Source organism: Camelus dromedarius, unplaced genomic scaffold (assembly GCF_036321535.1).
Source record: "Camelus dromedarius isolate mCamDro1 unplaced genomic scaffold, mCamDro1.pat HAP1_SCAFFOLD_114, whole genome shotgun sequence".
Classification (NCBI taxonomy): Eukaryota; Metazoa; Chordata; class Mammalia; order Artiodactyla; family Camelidae; genus Camelus; species Camelus dromedarius.
This window is the reverse complement of record NW_026989787.1, coordinates 7,815,240-7,833,231: the sequence shown is the minus strand read 5'-3', so window position 1 is coordinate 7,833,231 and position 17,992 is coordinate 7,815,240. Positions and strand designations below refer to the sequence as shown.

At 42.0% G+C, this 17,992-nt stretch overlaps 1 protein-coding gene across 4 annotated transcripts in view; it reads right to left on the bottom strand.

Annotated features, from left to right (window-relative positions):
* The window catches only part of LOC135320669 (actin-related protein 3B-like), a 38,032-nt gene that overhangs the window by 10,052 nt on the left and 9,988 nt on the right, over positions 1 to 17,992 (bottom strand). For 2 of the 4 annotated variants that reach the window (XR_010379925.1, XR_010379926.1), the window contains 3 exons: positions 11,171 to 11,311; positions 8,080 to 8,253; positions 1,163 to 1,275 (listed from right to left, as the gene is read on the bottom strand). Coding sequence is in view for 2 of the 4 variants with exons in the window: in XM_064483794.1 (XP_064339864.1) it covers positions 8,119 to 8,253; positions 16,185 to 16,280 (231 nt within the window). In the remaining 2 variants the exon portion in view is untranslated. Of the gene's footprint in view, positions 1 to 1,162; positions 1,276 to 4,998; positions 5,153 to 8,079; positions 8,254 to 11,170; positions 11,312 to 16,184; positions 16,281 to 17,992 lie in introns of all 4 variants that reach the window. The other 2 variants (XM_064483794.1, XM_064483793.1) reach the window with 2 other exon arrangements.

Below are 17,992 nucleotides of genomic sequence, written 5' to 3'. Positions count from 1 at the left end.
AGGGATACTTTCCCTAATATCTAGATAAAGTACCACTGCCTGCTACCATCATAGTCCTTCAGACCTGGGTTCATTGCTTGCTGACTTGTTCATATTCTGTTCCCCCCAACACAAACACAAGAATATAAGTTCTGTGAAAGCATGGTTCTTGTCTCCCTTGTTTACCTGTTCTTAAGCCTGGTAGAGAGTAAACTTCCCAACCTGCTGCATGTGATAGTAGGCAAAAGTTTACCCCTTTGGACATAAAATAGGGATAACATCACCTGTGCTTCCTGCCTCATAGAAAAACTGAGGACCTGGAGTTAGGGTGCCGAAGATACTTTCTCTCCCAGAAACTTGTGACTAATTATTTGATTCCATATATATATATATATATATATATATATATATATATGTATATATATATATATTGCAAATATCAATACCATTTACCCAATTACATAACCCCAAATGTCTTAGAACACATTTTGTGCTTGTCTTTGCTTTGCTCCCCACTAAACTACTCCTTAAACAATAGTAATCAGTTTGTCCAGAGGCCATATCCTTAAGGTCCCTCCCTTCAGCACCCTTCCTTCACAGCTTCTTGATTGCCTTGAGTCTTTCCAGGACCACTGATAATTGTCTTCCAACCAGCAGTTCAGTTTGTATTCTTTCCCCTCTTCCACCTCCCAAATTTGTCATCCACACTGTAGGAAAATAATTGTTGTGGAAGGCAAATTCCACACCAATACTGCTTAGTTTAATAATCATGTAATGACTTGCTTTGCCACAGGATCATGTCCAAATACCTTGAAGAACCATGTAAGGCAGTCTTCCTCTGTGTGCTTCTGCAACTCTCCAGCTTCACCACTTGCCCTTCTGTCATTTCTAAATCATCAGTGCACACAACATGGACAGAATGTGCACAGTCAAGTGCCATATGCACCAACCATCCCAAACTGTTTGCAGTGCAGAGAGGAAGGATTCCAGGTGGCTTCACTCCCCTCTATCTGTGGTGTTCACATTGCCTTGTCAAACACCTGCCCATCTTTTAAGAGTCAGTTCAAGTGTACCTATTCTTAAAGAACATTCCAAACACTTGCCCTCTGCCCACCACTTCCAAGAGCTCCTCATTTCTTCCTCTGCACTGCCTCTGAGCCTTGTAATATGCCTATTATAATACCCATGCCAGAGATCATCTCTGCCTCCTCCTCAGTGCTCCTTCATGGTCAAGTTATTTGATTCATCTCCTGAGCTTCCTGGGCCAGGCATTATACTTGGCATGTTAATCAGTATCTGGAAAAGAACAAAACAACCAAATTCAGTGTACTTATTATCTAGTAGAGGGCTTCATTCAATAACATACTTTTGACTGATATTTGAAAAATTGAAAGATCTCCTTGAAGGTTAGAGTTAGGAAGAAGGGATATTGTATTTATGCTGTTAATAGATATCAGTTGAATGGCCAAAATATTTTGTCAATGAGCTAGTGTTAACTGAACATTTACTGTGTTCAGAGTTCTGGATGTGGCCAATTGCAGGGGATGCTTGAAATAGCTTTTGGACATTTCTGAAATGACTCTGGCTTTATCATTTCACTGGGTCAAAATGTTAAATGGTCAGCACAGGTTCTCAGCTTCCAGGCAGTTTAGAACATAGTGCCTGAATGTTTTTTCATCCACTACCCTCTTAAAGGATTTTGAAACACTGTGTCCTTTCCTCATCCATTTAAAAAGATAATATGTAAAAATTTTACCTTGACTTTAAATCATTATAAAAGATGGTGCTTCTTACATTATAAATATTGATTTACAAAAACCACTCTTTTTAATGTACACAATGGAAGCTAAATTAAATACCAAAGTGATTTTGTATCTACCATGTCATCCATATAAAAAAAAAAAAAAAACACATTATAAACAAACTGTTCTAGAAAAGCCAGGAATTTTACATAGTTGTTTCCCTTGCAGAACTCATTTCATTCCTCTTCTATAAAACTTAATCCCCATATAACATTCTTGTGTTTGATATATTTTCTTGATTACAAGTGCATTCTTAGCTCACTCTCATCCATGTACACTCACCCCTTGGCTCAGGACACCTGCTGGACATTGGTTGAACATCAATTTCACCTTTTCTGTCTCTTACTTCAAGAGACAGAAAAGGTCCTCACAAAATTGGGAAGGAGGAAATAGAAAAGTAGAAAAGGAAATCAGTGCAGGACCTGACTTTTGGTAAGGGAGCCAAAAAGGGGAAAACACTCTTTTACTGGGACACACACAGAGAGATCAGTTGGGATTGAAGGAGATCCAATGAGGGTGAGAGGAGTGCACAGCAGATGCCTGGCTGACAGAACTGAAAGAAACCAGCACAAAACATCCCTGTAATCAATCCCCAGACCTTGACTTGAGCTGTTGATGCTGAGCTAGGAATGTCTGCTGAAGCTGAGGGAGAGGGCTGAGGCTGATGGCACAGACTGAGTCTCATGGGGTTGGAGTGTGTTGTTTTCTGTGATTGGTAGTGTCTATGAAACAGAACTGCCTGGGACCTGAATTCAAAAAGCAACATTGCTGATGCACATGGTGTGGATTATCTAGTTATCTCATGGACATATTCACTATCTCTGCAGGTCCAGGGCCCAATTTGGCATTTTTGCAATAGAAGAGAAGCACGGTTCTATCAGAATCATCATAATTTTGGTCTGAGAGACCCAGGGGAAGTTCGGGTTGAAATCAGAATCCATGGCCAAAGAACCTGCATATTTCATAGGCACAACTGTGATTTTTATTGGGTCCAAGGCAGAGGGTGTGGATATGCTCTGTGGTTGTCTTGGTGGTCCCATGCCACAAGGAAGAGAGAGCCAAGAGCAGAGATCTGGGTGCACAGAAGGGGAAGTTGAAGCCTTTCCATCAGCCTTGTCTACCACATGCAAATGTAACAATAGGGATGGCACTGACCTGGTACTTCACTGAGGACCCAGCTGGGGGACTGAAGGATCATTACAGGAGGCCCTAGTGCATGACATCTTTAGATTTGTTTCCACTGGTGTTTCTGTGTAGAATTTGGACATTCCCATGGCAATAGAAAGGGCAAAGGAACTGTTATGAGTGTGTATTGGAAACATTCCAACACCACATACCACAGCCTGCACCCCAGAAATGGTTTGGAAGTCTCAATTCCAATAAAAGTAGAAACCCTAGCCACTCTCCAATCTGTGATAAACACCTAATCAAAATGAGGCTCTGTTAAACAACAAAAGTACATTGTGTTCACCACAACAAAAACCACATTGACAATCATAGAAATAACAGGCAATGCACTCACAAGAATGACATGGCACCACACCATACCAAAAACAGTTCTCACAGCAATATCATGGAAATGTGCGCAGCCAACATAGGAAATCTTCCACTTAAAAAAAGCCCTTCAAGTCTACAACAGATAACTGACAATCTTTAACCCATAAAGATAGAGAGCTATAATAAAATGAAAAAGAAGAACAATTCCCAGACCCAACCTCCAACACACTTGGAAACTGAACAAAAAATAAATTAAAAAAAAGGCAGCATGTGAACATCCTTATCTACAGAACAGACTGAAATAAAAATTAGATTATGACTACTTCTTAAAAAAAAGTTTTAGTTTTCTAAAATGTCTGAATTTTCAAAGCCACATTTTATATTCTCCACCACCTTTTTCTTGTCAATGAGCCTGAGTAAGGTGTTCACTCAGTGACCAAGAAGATCTCAGGTGTTGTCAGCAGGAACTAAAGCAAGCCTCCTCCTACTTGCTTCATCAAAAGAAAATCGACCTATAGTTCCTGCCACTGAGCCAAGAAAACAGGCAGTGAAAACACATTCAGTGTTGTTAATCATCAGAGAAATGCAAATTAAAACCACAGTGAGATATTACCTCGTGTCTACCAGGATGGCTATCATCAAAAAGACCACAAAACCACAAACATTCAGCAACAATGTGGAGAAAATTGAACCCATATACACTGTTGGTGTATAGTTTATACAGAGACTAGTGTGTGAGAGCTGAGTCCTGGAGGCCTGTGATTTATCCAGGAGGTCAAGTCATTGCAGGCAGCATGTGCTGCTTGAAGCCAGTTTTCAGCCCTGGCTGTCCATGCGCATCAGTCTCCTCAGGAGCTGAGTCCCCCAAAATCACAAACCCCCACCCAGAGATTCTGATATAATTGGCCCAGGCATCCTGATTTGAAAAGCTTCCCAATTGATTCAATGTGTAGTCACATTGAGAGACACTGTGAGCAACTAGTTCACTCTGGGTTTAGTCAGTATAATTTATACACCCAAACTAGGAAAAGAAGGAACAATAGAAATGCAAACTATTACAACCACAGTGGAAAACAGGATGGTGGCTTCTCAAAAAACTAAAAATAGAACTAATATATGATCTAGCAATTCCACTTCTGGGTATTCATCCAAAGAAAATGAAAACATTAACCTAAAAATATATATGAACCCCAATGTTCATGGTAACCTTATTTACAATTGCCAAGATATGGAAGCAAACTAAGTGTCCATCAACAGATGACTGGATAAAGAAGTTGTGGTATATATAAAATGGAATATTACTGAGCCATAAAAAAGAATGAAATGTTGCCATCTGCAACAATATAGATGGACTTGGGGAGTATTATGCTGAGTGAAATAAGTCAGACAGAAAAAACAAATACTGTAGAATATCACTTATATATGAACTCTGAAAAAGAAAACTAGTGAACATAACAACAACAACAACAACAACAACAAAAAACAGACTCACAGGTATGGAGAACAAACTAATGGGTATCCATGGAGACAGGGAAGAGGGGAGGGCAAGACTGGGATAGGGAATTAAGAGGTACAAACTACTACTTATACAATAAATAAGCCACAAGGATATTTTATACAGCACAGGGAATATAGCTGATAACTTATAATAACTATAAATGGAGTATAACCTTTAAAAACTGCAACCTGGAACTTATATAATATTGTACATCAACCCTACCTCAATTAGAAAAACGTCGAAGACCAGTTTGCCCCATGTGACCGAGGTCCCTCCAGTTTTGCCTCCTTTTCCTATCTGTAGGGCTCAGTGTCATCATCTGTTAAATAAGGTACTCAGGCTAGAAGGCCAGCTCTACTTCAAGAATCCTGTAAATCTATTGAAAGCAAACTAAATGATCAAATGAGAAAACTCAATCCCAGCATGAGCAATCCTTACTGCTGGCAGAAGTTCCATCTCCACCATGATGAAATGAGGACTAGATAGTGCACACTTGTTCCTTGCTTTCATAGACAGGAAGACACAGCTGATGTTATGTGAGATTTAAGAAGTAGGGAGAACAAGCCACATACTGCACTAAACTTAATACTCTCATCTGCCTTTGCTTTCCCTTCCTTGCACACTTACTGGAGGTGAGATGTGTTTAATTAAGGTTATATACCAGTAAAAACCAAATTATTATTTGCTTTTACCCATCAAATTTGTCTATATAGAAAATGTTTTCAAATAATAAAAATAACATTTATTAACCATAAAATTTCAAATAATTTTAAAACACAAAGAGTAGAAAGTAAGAGTTATCCATCTCTTGCCCAGATATATTTTATTTCCTTTAAGGAGTTTAACACATATCATTCAATACCTTTTCTTATATGTATATATATACATAAAGTATATTTTAAATAAAATGTATTAATACTATGTGTAAATTTTACAACTTTCTTTTTCACTTGACAATATATACTGTAGACATCTTTTCATTTGAATTTACATTGCTTTACCTCATTCTTTTTAAAGGCTGAATAGTATTCTACTGTCCAGATGAAATAAACTGTATTAAGCCCTCCCTACTGAGCCTGGTCCTCTCCCCCCTAAGGTGCAGGCCCCTGCATCTGTGAAGGGGAGACGTGGTCTTGGGGGAAGAGCAGGATGTGCAGACAGAGGTGAGCAGGCAGGGAAGCAGGGCCAGCTGACTGCCACTTTCTGCCCCTCCCCTCTGGCTTTCAGCAACACTTCCTTCATCCTACAGTTACATGAACTGCCTTTTTCTCCTTTCAAGTTTCAAAATTCCCTGCACTCAAAGAATTTTGGAGAAACATTACATGAACATTTTCTGATTGTTCATTTCAGATTCCTCCTTCTCTCTGACAATAACACATCTGGCACTAATCTAAATACTCATGAAGCAAGACCAGCAAACTCACAGAAAGCAAGAGGGGAAGGACCCCCTTGATCTTTCAGTCAACATGGAGGGTTAAAATTGTCCAATTTAAAAATACAGCTGGGCAGATAAGAATAAGAGATACTAGAATATTTAAATCAAATACTTCTGGCTAACTGAGTTATATTGCCAAGCATTTAAGTCACCCTCACTCCAAGAAAAATATTTTACCAGGAATCAGGCCCTTAACAAATCCTATAAAACAGAAGTCAAATAGGACTATCTGCAGACTGATGGTAAGGGTCTATTATTCTCAGAATGCTGGGCCTTTAATTTCAGAATGAAATCCAAGCATGTTACCCAAGCAGCTTATACCTTTTATAGCAGATGGTGGACATCAATGGGACAGTTCTGTGTTACTTTGTCAACAACATCTGAGATGGATTGCATAAAATCCAGGTTGGTGAACAGAATTTTGTACAGATATAAAAGAAACAATACACATTTCTCTCAACAACTTTTTTAAAATGTAACTTTAACAAATACAGAATTCATTATGCCTTTTAAACCATCACATTGGAATGAATGTGTCAAATTAATACAAGTGACTCTGTGCATGGAGTGATAGTGATATGTCCCTTCAAGAGATGAAATGTGTGGGTTTAGAGAGGGAAAGGAAATCAAACAGTAACGAAGACAGACCAGCCCTGCATTAGAATACACAGTGACTCAAACTTTATACAAGATTGTAAAAAGCAAGTGCTCAGTGTATGTGGCATGTAATGAAAAATATTGTAGATAATGAGCATGTGATGTATAGACACTAATGTCATGAAAAGTTAGCCAGGATATAAGAAAAAACCTAGTCAGTGACTCACACTGTAAATCTGAGCTAGAAGACTGGGAATGGGGAATGGTGGTGCCTTCTAGGTGAAACAATCAATATGGTAATAACCATGTTATTAACTAAAAAATCTTACATTCAATTCCATAAGTGAAATAAGCTAAAGTATAAGTAATTCAATTACAAAATTCTTAAAAATGCTTTAAAAATCATGAAAAGTGTCAATGTGCTCGAGGGAAGAAGAAGGCGCCATGCAGCTGTTCACTGGACTTTGCTGGTTTATGTCTATTTTAACTGAAGCCTATCACGAGCGAATGAGTGCCGTGATATCAGGTACTGTCAGACATACATTGTGTGCCATTTCCCTGAACAGTCACACACATCGAAGAACAGGCAGTGGTTTGTTTTTACCTATTAAATGTAAACTGAATGAGGCAGAAAAATATACCAAAATAAAAATAAAGTCCATTTTACTTAAACCTTAAAATATTGCCTCTTAGTTACTGCTTTTACAAACGCAGTAATAATTCTTTGTGACTACTTGCTAAACTGATGATATCTTTAATTCTTCTTTCCAAGGCTGTCCTCAGACAGAAGCTTTATCTAACTTGCAGCAGGGAACGCAGCAGGACCAGCTGTACTGGGTTAAATGTTGGACTGGGGATGGATCTTCATGTGTGATGGGAAGGTTATACGTACACTATCGTACTCTTATACAGAGGCAAATTCCAATCAATCCTTGAGATTAACTAGTTTTCATATCAGTAGGAGATGAATTTCAAATCCATTCTCTTCTATTGCTCTTAAAGCTTCTTCCTAACCACTCTTGGTTTAACCGACCATTAACTGTTTAACAGATAGCCAGATCCAAAGAGGAGCATGATGAAACACAGTCAAGTGCGTGGACCATTCAGGAGCCAGAGCAGCCACTGAAGCTGCAGCCTACACTCCCAAGGTCCTCCCTGAAAGGTGGCCACCTCACTTGGGAGCCCAACGGGGAGCCACTCTTGCACACACGAGGTGACAGCATTGCTCCACACACGTCATTCTCTGCACACTCAGAAAGCAAACGTCTTACCTCTGGGTGAAAGAAAATTTCAGGGCCTGGGAAACTTTCCTAGCCAACATCGATAATGAATTTCTTCTGGCTTATGGCATTTTTCCCTGTTTGCTGTTTGATCCACTTCCGCTGATCCACGTCATACTTGGCAAACTTCTTGACTATATTGGGGCAAATGTGACAGTACTTCTCCTGCAGACACACACACAGAGATGTCACCAGGCAATAGCGGCCACCCAGTCTGCCCTCCGGCAAACACCCAGTAACTCCAGCACCACAAACCCCCGACATCAGTCCTGCCCAATGCCACAGCTCCAAGGGACATTTACTGGGCTCAGTGATGTCTAACAGCTATGCTCTGGCCACGTACTCTGCTTTCTTTCCAGCTCTGCTATTAGTCCCAGCCTCACTGTGTCACATGCTGCTGCCTACTATCTGAGATGATGTCTGACGGTGCCTATCAAGTCCCTAGTCTCCATCTCCTCTCTTCTTACTCCTTGTATGCCCCCACGTGGCACCTGCCCAGGCACTCGCTGCCACCTACTGGGACAAGCAGACCCGCATCGCAGCCCAACCCAGATCTGAAGGCAGCAGATCTGGCCCTGTGGTCACCACATCCGATTGGCAGGTGGTTAACCTGCTCTGCGGTCTGACACAGCACACTCAGTGGCTCCATGACAGAGAGTTAGTGAGTGCCTAGGCACGTGGGATGCACAAGTGAATAAAACACACACAGACCCCTGCCCACTGGCCCATACACTGGCTGAGAGTCAGAGTAACAAGTGACAGTGATAAATAAGTAAATGGCAGGGCACTTTATAAGGTGCTGGGACCATGAACCAAAGGAAAGCCCGACTTTGACAGGATGGAGCTGCCACACATTGGGGCATGAGAACCCGCTCAGTGCCAGCCCCAGCCTGTGCTGTGCAAAGTGTTTCCTCAGCTGGTGATGCCTGACTGGGGGTCTCTGGGTTGATCATCTGTCCTTAGAGCTAACCTCACAAGAACAGCAGTTGGCCCCTGGGTACCGGATTCTGAAAGTCAGCTTCCTGTGGGCCAGGTGGGCTTTGTTCAATGCCTGCACTCTGTCAGGCCGAAAGCTGGTGCTCAGGAGGACCTCTGAAGGCATTTTCATGATACTAAGTTCAAAATTTCTTAGAATCCCTGAAATGAAACCTAATACCATCCTTGGTATACTCTGCACAACTGTAAGACTGATGGGCCAGACTTGCTACACACCCCTGTGCTCACTGATAACTGAGTGAGTGGGTCACCCCATACAACTTCAAATCTACCAGGCTGAGGGCAGAAACAGTAAGTTGTCCTAAGACACCAGGTCAATGTCTCGCAGCAACTCAGAGGCTTAAATGAAGGCAGGAAGTGCCTCCACAGTGTTGATGGTGTGCAGTGTGTCAGCCCCAAGTCCTGGACCACCACTGTCCCCACCAACAGAATCCACGCATCCACAGGCCCACTCCTGCCCACAGGGGCAACAAGACACAGGGTAACTCTGACCCACTCCCACAGAGGGAAGTGGGGCAAGAACTAACTGACAGCAGGGATGGGGTGGCTGACCTGCAGGGAACACAAGGAGCTCTTCCACTGCCTACCTTCATGGCTGAGTGATACATTGTCACTGCCCAAATGGGCCAAACCTGGTTCAGGGTCAGAGATGGACCCCAGAGAGCCAGTGAGGAAGGTAAAGCCCACCACGAGGACTAGGAGAGCAGCCTCTGTCACAGTCAGCATACTCAGGGCCCTTCTCACCTGCATGGCCACCCCGACAGTCAGGAGCCAGAGGCTGTGAGACATATTGGTAACAGGAATGGGGAGGTGAGGGAACTTGGGTCAACTATCCAAATTTATTTCCTTGAAGAAACACAAGGAAAGGACTAGGGGAAGTTCTAGGAAATATTTTAACATAAAAAGAAAGTCATGCTACTTCTGTAAACCTTCCTCCAGGGGGAAAGGATTGACTCCCATGGGCTGCCCAGGACCACACACCCAAGCTGTGAAGTGACCCATCCCTGGAAACTCTAGTCCTGGGCACACCCGGGCACCCAGCCACCCTACTCACACCGGCTCTGACTCGCACCTGTGCACCCTGTCCTAAAAACACCTCTCCGTCCACCAAGAGTGTCATGCAAAATGTGGGACTCCTCCAGGCACTAACTTTCCTTCAACCAGCTTGTTACTGGGTGCAAAAGTGGGAGGGAAGGGAGGAGGCTAACCTCCCTTAAACTCCCCTGCAGCTCAGAAACTGTGTGTTCAAGGTCACATGTCACTTCCATGCTTAAATTTTTCTCCAAAAACAAAATCTTTGCTCTTTATATAATAATTATCCTTGTATTACTAAGAATCTCTTCATTTTGACTAAAACAAAACAAAAACAAAACAGTAATTTGTCCTGATTTTGCAACCTGAAGAGAAAATTGCTTTGAAAGGGGTCTGTCAACTGCTACCTACAGAGTGACACAAAGACCAAACCGATGGATCAGTCAAGTGGGCATTTTAAATAAGGACCAATGAGCCATTTTCCTCCGAATCTTACTGATTTAATTTTAGAGCTTCCTGTAACTCCTCCAGCATGGTAACAGAGTCTAGAAAACACAGGTGGACTCTGTTCAATGATTCACCCTAGAACAGCATCACTCTGAATGGTAATTCTCAGGGTACAGAACCACACACAGCAAGAGCTGGAAATGAGTTTGAATTCTGGCTGACTGCACAGGATTCCTCACAGTCACTGCTGCTGCTGTCTGCTCCTTACTCGGGAAATGAAGCCTGGAGGGAGAGGTGCAAGACACATTGGCTAATTGAAGGTTCTGTCTAATCAGGCTCCAATTAAATGACATCGTACTAGGCAGGATGCTCAATACCAGTTATCAAGCTGCTCTCATTTACAGCTGGAGAACTCCACAAGCATCCATGTTCAGAGAAGAGGCTAAGTTTTCAGCCCCTTAATTCAAGTGGTAAACAGATGGAGACCCACATTCATGGGGAGGGGAGGGAAGGCACAGTGGGAGCAGGGGTGGTGGCCACAAGGGGAAGTGTGCAAACACTATTTCTCTCTCACCACCAAACTGGCCCATTTCCCATCTGTTTTTACCTTAATGGCCTTTGTGGTCTCCAGTGGTTGCTCAGGAGGGATTCCCACCTCCCTCTCCCTTGGCAGCTGTTGAATGAAATACATATCTCTATCTGCAATAGGGATGTGTTTGATGCAGCTTCCAATTACCTAACCTTCCACCTGGGGAGACAGAGAGGCAAAACACCATGTGAGTAACTCCAGGAGGAAAGCCCTCCCTGGACTGTAAGTTAGACTTCTGCCCCCACCTGCCCTGGCAATGCAAGCATTTACTGAAACTCCACTCTGTGCAAAGCTCAGGACTGGGGGAGGGGGAATAAAATGACCATGCATGCAATTCCATTAGGAGAACCTGAGATGCTCTGTAAGAAATGTGGCCTTTCCATTAGGAATGTGAAGAGAAAACCACAGAAGGCAGTTAATTTCCAAAATGCTGCTGTCTGTCCGAACAATGGGTCATTTTATTGTTCCTCTAACAAAAAGGAAAAAGTTTTAACTATTAATTTTATAAACATTTTTATTGAGTTATAGGCATTTTACAATGTTTTGTCAAATTCCAGTGTAGAGCACAATTTTTCAGTTATACATGAACATATATATATTCATTGTCACATTTTTTTTTTGCTGTTTAACTATTAATTTTTAAACCAACTACAAATTGGCTTGCACTTAAAAGTCAACCACCTGGTTAGCATGCAGGACTTAGAGTGTGACAACCTGGACTCAGATCCTGGTTCCACATCTGTGGGCAGAGTAACCATGGCCACATCTGTTAACACATATGTTTCAGCCTTGGCACCTTCACCCATCATATGCGGTGAGTGGGTGCACAGAAGAGACCCAGTGACAGACAGCGGGTCAAGTACACAGCATGGTTTAGGCATGCATTAAAGTCTCAATAACCGATCTGCTCACTCTAGTAAGAGCTGCACTTGGTAGGAAGGAACAGTCTGGCAGGTACCCCTCAACCCTATGCTATGTGAGATCCATGCTGGGGGGAGTTTGGATCCACTCACCCAGCTGCCCTCCCGGACCAGTGACCAGGCTGTCAGCCATCACCAGCAGGAGAGGGCCAGGAGCTGCTGTGTGGTCCCAGGTCCTCACCAGCCCCTTGGGGTGCCACTCAACATGCAGGCCACAGGCTTGGAAGGTCCAGCTCATGCTGGTGGGAGTAGCTGTGCAGAGTGGACAATGTCCCCACCTGCACCAGGTAGAGGAGGCACTCTGAGCTCCCTGATGGCACTGGCTGCTTGTCACACACTCATGGAGACAGAAGGCTGGAGCAAATCCTCATCCATCTGACAGATGGATCAGTTCCACTATGTACAACACAGTTACCACTGAAGTTGCAAGAACAGTGACAGAATTCCTCTTATGTCTTCTGAGGTGCCCAACTTCTAGAAGTGAGAGAGTGTGTAGCCTTTCTCAGGAGCCCAAGCCAATTGTAAAATATTTAAGATCAAGATAAAAGATATGTACACATTATTAAAATAAAAAAAATCATAAGAACAGTAGCTCTCACAAACAGAAACTATTCACAATTTCTATACTCAATACATTACATATAACATTTTCTAAAATTAATTCAACCCATGTTGAGTATCAGCTTCATCACAGATTAAATATATTAAAACAAACCACAGCCAATGGTAGGAAAACAAGTAAGTGAGTTGTGCTACACCCACATGATGGGCTGTCAGGTAGTTACTAAATATCTTTCCACAGAGTATTTAACCATAAAGATACATCAGGGATAAGTCAATATGCAAAATACAACCTCAGGAGCACATTGTACAATTAGAACATGAAATCAGATGGAGGGTATCCCAACTGTGCTTAAAATGTGTGTTGTTTGTCTAAGAAAAAGAGCTCAGTAGACTATACCAAAAAAGTGTGGCACAGTCCTCTGGGCAGGTTTGTGGGTCATTCTATTTTCTTTACATTTCTCCATTTTACCTAAATTTTGTACAGTAAATGTAATTTTTATAAATAGGGGGAAAAAACTGCATTAAGAAACAGAGAAAAATTTGAACAACAACTTTCTCTGTGGGCCTGCACGTAGTGTGAAACTTGTTTCAGATGCACAGGGGAGGCCAGGAAGCAGACCCACAGGCACAGGCCCTGACCTTGGCCTGCACTGACCTCTGAGGACGTGACCTCAGAGAGGAGCCAGGCAGGACCACACAGCAAGTGGCACCTAAACACCTCACACCCAGGAGGGGGCAGTGTTCTGAGACTGGATGAAGGGGCTGCGAGCACAGAGCATGCTCTGCAGGACTCCTGCCTCTCCTCACCCCCGGGCAAAGGGGACACTGGCAGGGTGCAATGACAGAGGGGAAAGATTTGGCTTTTTCCTCCTGACTGTAGAAACATCAGCCTCCCCCTGCAGTGATTTCTGAACTTTGAGGTATTAAAGCACCAGCATATTAGTACATCATCTCTGCAATGTCCTGAAATAAAACAGTGACTATTTTTAAATGAAATAAATGAATTGTTTTTTTAAAAAAAAACTAGTTTGCATTTTTTAAATTTGTCTTAGTTGATTTACAAAATTCTGTTAGTTTCCAGTGTATAGCATAGTGATTCATTTATTGCATTTTTAAATGGAGCTTAGCACATAAACACACAAACCTATATTTGCACAAAAGATACTTGTAATACACAAAATAACAAACATTAGTATCAGGGGTTGCCTCCAAGAAGGGACGTGGAGAAGGAAAGGCATGTCTGAATTCCCAATGTAACCCCCTCCAGATAGCTTCAATTTATTAAAAAAAAAAAACTTTAAATAATTCATTTAACTAGTCCATTGTACCAAATGTATATATATATATATATATATATATATATATATATATATATAGTCTCTTGAAGCCTGAATTAGAAATCACTTCTGTTATATTTTGAAAATTAAAACCAAAAAGTGACATTGCAGAGCATCCTACAAGTCAAGGTGAACAATCTCTCCTTCTTGGCTCTTAAATAATTTTTAAAAAGCAAGAAACAAAGCCTCTCCAGAGGATTGTCACAGAACACAAAATCATCCTCCAAATGTTCATGTGCCACACCCACTGATACCCAGATTACAGTTCAGAATGAAAGCCAGGAAAACCCTCCTGTCAAAGTGACACCGGGGCCAAGCAGAGCCCAGGGACATCAGACGACTGCTGAAACCAGACTGCACAAATCTGCTACTGCAAATTTCCAACTGCCAGTGCCACAGACACTAGGCATCTTCCACTTTCTCACACAACTGTGTTTAAAGGCTCTTGTTACCTTTGCTAAGTACAGGTATGTCTTCAAAAGTGGTGCTTTAATTAACAGAAGGGTTTTTTCTTTCACTGCTTCCTTCACCTCAAATCAGGTTAGGCCCACAGACAGAGCAGAACTCGGGGCCCTGCTGACCATTGGGATAGTGTGAGTGACCCCATCCCTGCTGTCAATGATGATTCCTGTTAATGTGTGTTCACCAACTTGTCATGATGTCCACTACACAGCTAAGGCCAGCACTGCCTTCACAAATACCACAGAGACCATCAGCATGGGGACTTTCTCAAGTGTTCCACAAGCCTATCTTCAGGTTGGAGCAATAAGCCCTTTCTTTCTTACTGAGACTGAATGAACTTTCCCTTTCCCTACCTTCCATCTTCCTCCCAAATCCAAATTCCAAAGTGGACAACTAACATGTAAATTCTGTGCACTTAATCTGGAGGAGTCAACTTCTCAGTAAGATAAATCAAAGCTTTGCAAAGAAAAGCCAGAGAGAAAGGAATCTTATTGTGGAATCAGGAGGTTTTAATTTCTAATCCACTGGTTCCCAGTGTGGGTCCACAGATGGATTGCAATAAGACTACTTGTGGGGACTTTAGAAAGACAAAATACTGGGCCTGGCACCCAGAAATTCTCATCTGGCAGAACCAGGATAGTGGTTCTCAACCAGGGGCAATTTTGCCCCCAAGGAGCACCTGGCAATATCTGGTGCCATTTCTCGCTGTCACACTTGAGGGAGGGGAGGCTGGTGGTGGTGCTTCCCCTGGTGGGTCAAGACCAGAGATGCTGCTAGACATCCAACACACAGCTCAGTAACCTCCCCTCCCCTGAGGACTGCCCGATCCAAAATTTTGAGGCTGGAAACCCGTGGTCTGATATAAATTCTGAGAATGTGTATTTTGAAAAAAACACTTTTGAGGAGACCTTGCTGCATAGATCACTTTGAGAACCACTGGGCCAGTGTTTCCTGAAGTGTCTCCTACTCCATGGAACAGAAACAGCTTAGGGGTGGGGGAATATTTCTGGTTAAATTTGGAAGTGGTGGAATAAACAGAGTTTCCTAATGTAGGCATTTTCAGAGCCTTTAAGACATCACTGTCTACTGAGAATCACCACACAGAGGACACAGCATGTGGAATCTTCCAAGTTAAACATCTATGCAACTCCTACTCTTTTTTCCTACAAGTAAGGGAATAGAATACGCAGGAAGCATTTTGGAAAACAATTTTATCATTTATTCCCCCAAATTTCAGTCAATTCCCTTATATAGAGGCAGATACATTACACCTAAAAACAACAAACCCCCCCACGAAGAACAAGCAGCTTCAGGGGAAGTTCTGCAAACTCATGGAACCACAGGAGCTCAGATCCACAAAGGGAAACCCTTGAAAGACATTTATTTTGTTTCATTTTGTTTTGTTTTAACAGATTCTATAGTATATTTTCTTTTTTATGATCAGAAGTAAAAGAAGCCAAAGAACCACACCTACATATTGATCTTGTCTTCCTGAGGATACCTTAGATTCTAATGAGTGTAAACAGACAAAAGCTGGACAAACTCTACACCAGCAGTAAAAACATAAATCACAGAAATTGCTCTGTACAGTGTTTGAGCTCAGACCTGAATGGGATGAATTCCTGTGAACTTGAGTGCATGGGAAAGGAAACCACATGACACAATCTTACAGAGGCCTCTAGAATCACCATTTCTTCCACATTAGACAACTAAGGTCACTTGGGAATCATGAAAGTCACTTGTCCTTACCTGAACTGCAATGTAGAGTCCCGGTACATTAAATAATTTGAACATAATTTCTGCAAGATATTCTTTATTTTCTGGTGTATTCAGAGGAGGTTCTGTCTGTAAGGAAATATTCACTATATTTAGTGTTCACCCAAATTTCATGTAATTACATCAGAACAGCAAAATGTTAATCTAAAAGCATGTTCATTAAGATGCTGTACAACTCCTTAATTTGACAGACAGAGTACACCCAGAGTGATTGATTAAACATATTTTGGCTGTGAGGTTTAAAATCTTTGAGAGAGTAAAGCCTCTCTAAACACTTCTGCTCTTACTAATCCACCCCAAAACAAGAACAAGTTACAGAAAAGGAACCTCCACCTCGGATAACAGAACACCCAAACACCGTGAATCTGAAGAGACATGCACTGAGCTGCCAAGGGCAATAACAGCCCCACTGAGACCAGATGAGTGAGGACATAGAAAGAGAACACCAGTGACTTCAGGTACCAGGCAATATCCAGTTCTCCAGAGAAGAGCAAAAGCAGAGAGCCCTTGCTTGGAGTCAGAGCAGTCTGAGCAGCACAGCTGCAGGAGCCTCGCTCCCCAGGCCCCTCCCCTCAGAGCACAGGTGGCAAGGTGAGAAGTTACACCTCCACCATCTTCTGTGAGAAAGACAAGCCTGGGACAGAATCTGCTTCAGCCAGACACTGCCCACCACCCAGCCTAAACCAGACACACAGCCAGTTCAGAAAGAGCTCCCCTCACTCAAAGATGAGGAAAGAACACAAAAAGACTAGCCAAACATCAAATAAAAACACTCATAGAAAAAGAGTGGAGAGAGAAAATAGGAAAAAACAAATGGCAGATAAAAAACATGTACCCAGAAAAATATAAAAATAATGTAGATGAATATCATGACATAGATATCCGAGTTTTTTAAAATGTCTATTTAAAATAATAACTATTATCTAATAGGAGGAAATTAACAGGATTACAGAAAGATAAAAATAAATAAAACTGCTTTTTGTCATTCAGCAATATGTTGAAAATTTTTCCATGTTAATAAATATGGATTTACATCACATATTTAAGCTAGGGAAAAAAAGAGAGAGAAAAGGAGAAAAAAAAAAACAATGAAAGGAAAAAAAATCTAGGCCTTTTGGCAAAAAAATAAATAAATAAAAATCCACATTACCCTTTGTTATATACTGAGCTGTGTGTCACAAAACTCTTATGCTGAAGCTGCAACCCTCAGGTGACTGTGTTTGGAGATGAAGCCCCTAGAGGGGTAATCCAGGATCAGTGAGGTCACATGACAGCACTAACATCTCTGCAGGATAAGGCAGAGGGATCAGGGAGCTCTCTCTCACTCACACACAGAGGAAGAGCCACACAAGGACCTGGTGAGAAGGAGGCCATCTACAAGCCAGGAAGAGAGATCTGATCATAAACCAACCATGATGGCACCTTGATCTCAGACCTAAAGCCCCCAGAGCTGTGAGAAAACAACTGTCTGTTGTTGAAGCCACTCAGCCTATGGTGTTTTTTTAGGCTTATTGAGCAGAGCAACATACTCTTAAAGCAGGAAAAGGGCAGCCTGTCTTGGCCATTGGCACAGCTGCATGCAGGACACTGGGACACACAGGGCCACATTTACAGACTTTTCTGGCAGGAAAATATGACCCCAGAATTCTATATCTGGCCACACTGCCAATCAAGTCTGTTGCAAAAACAAAATATATTTAAACATACAACAACTTGAGAGAATTTGGTTTCTATGAACCCTTCATGAATTAACCATCAGACAATAAGCTTTAGCCAAATAA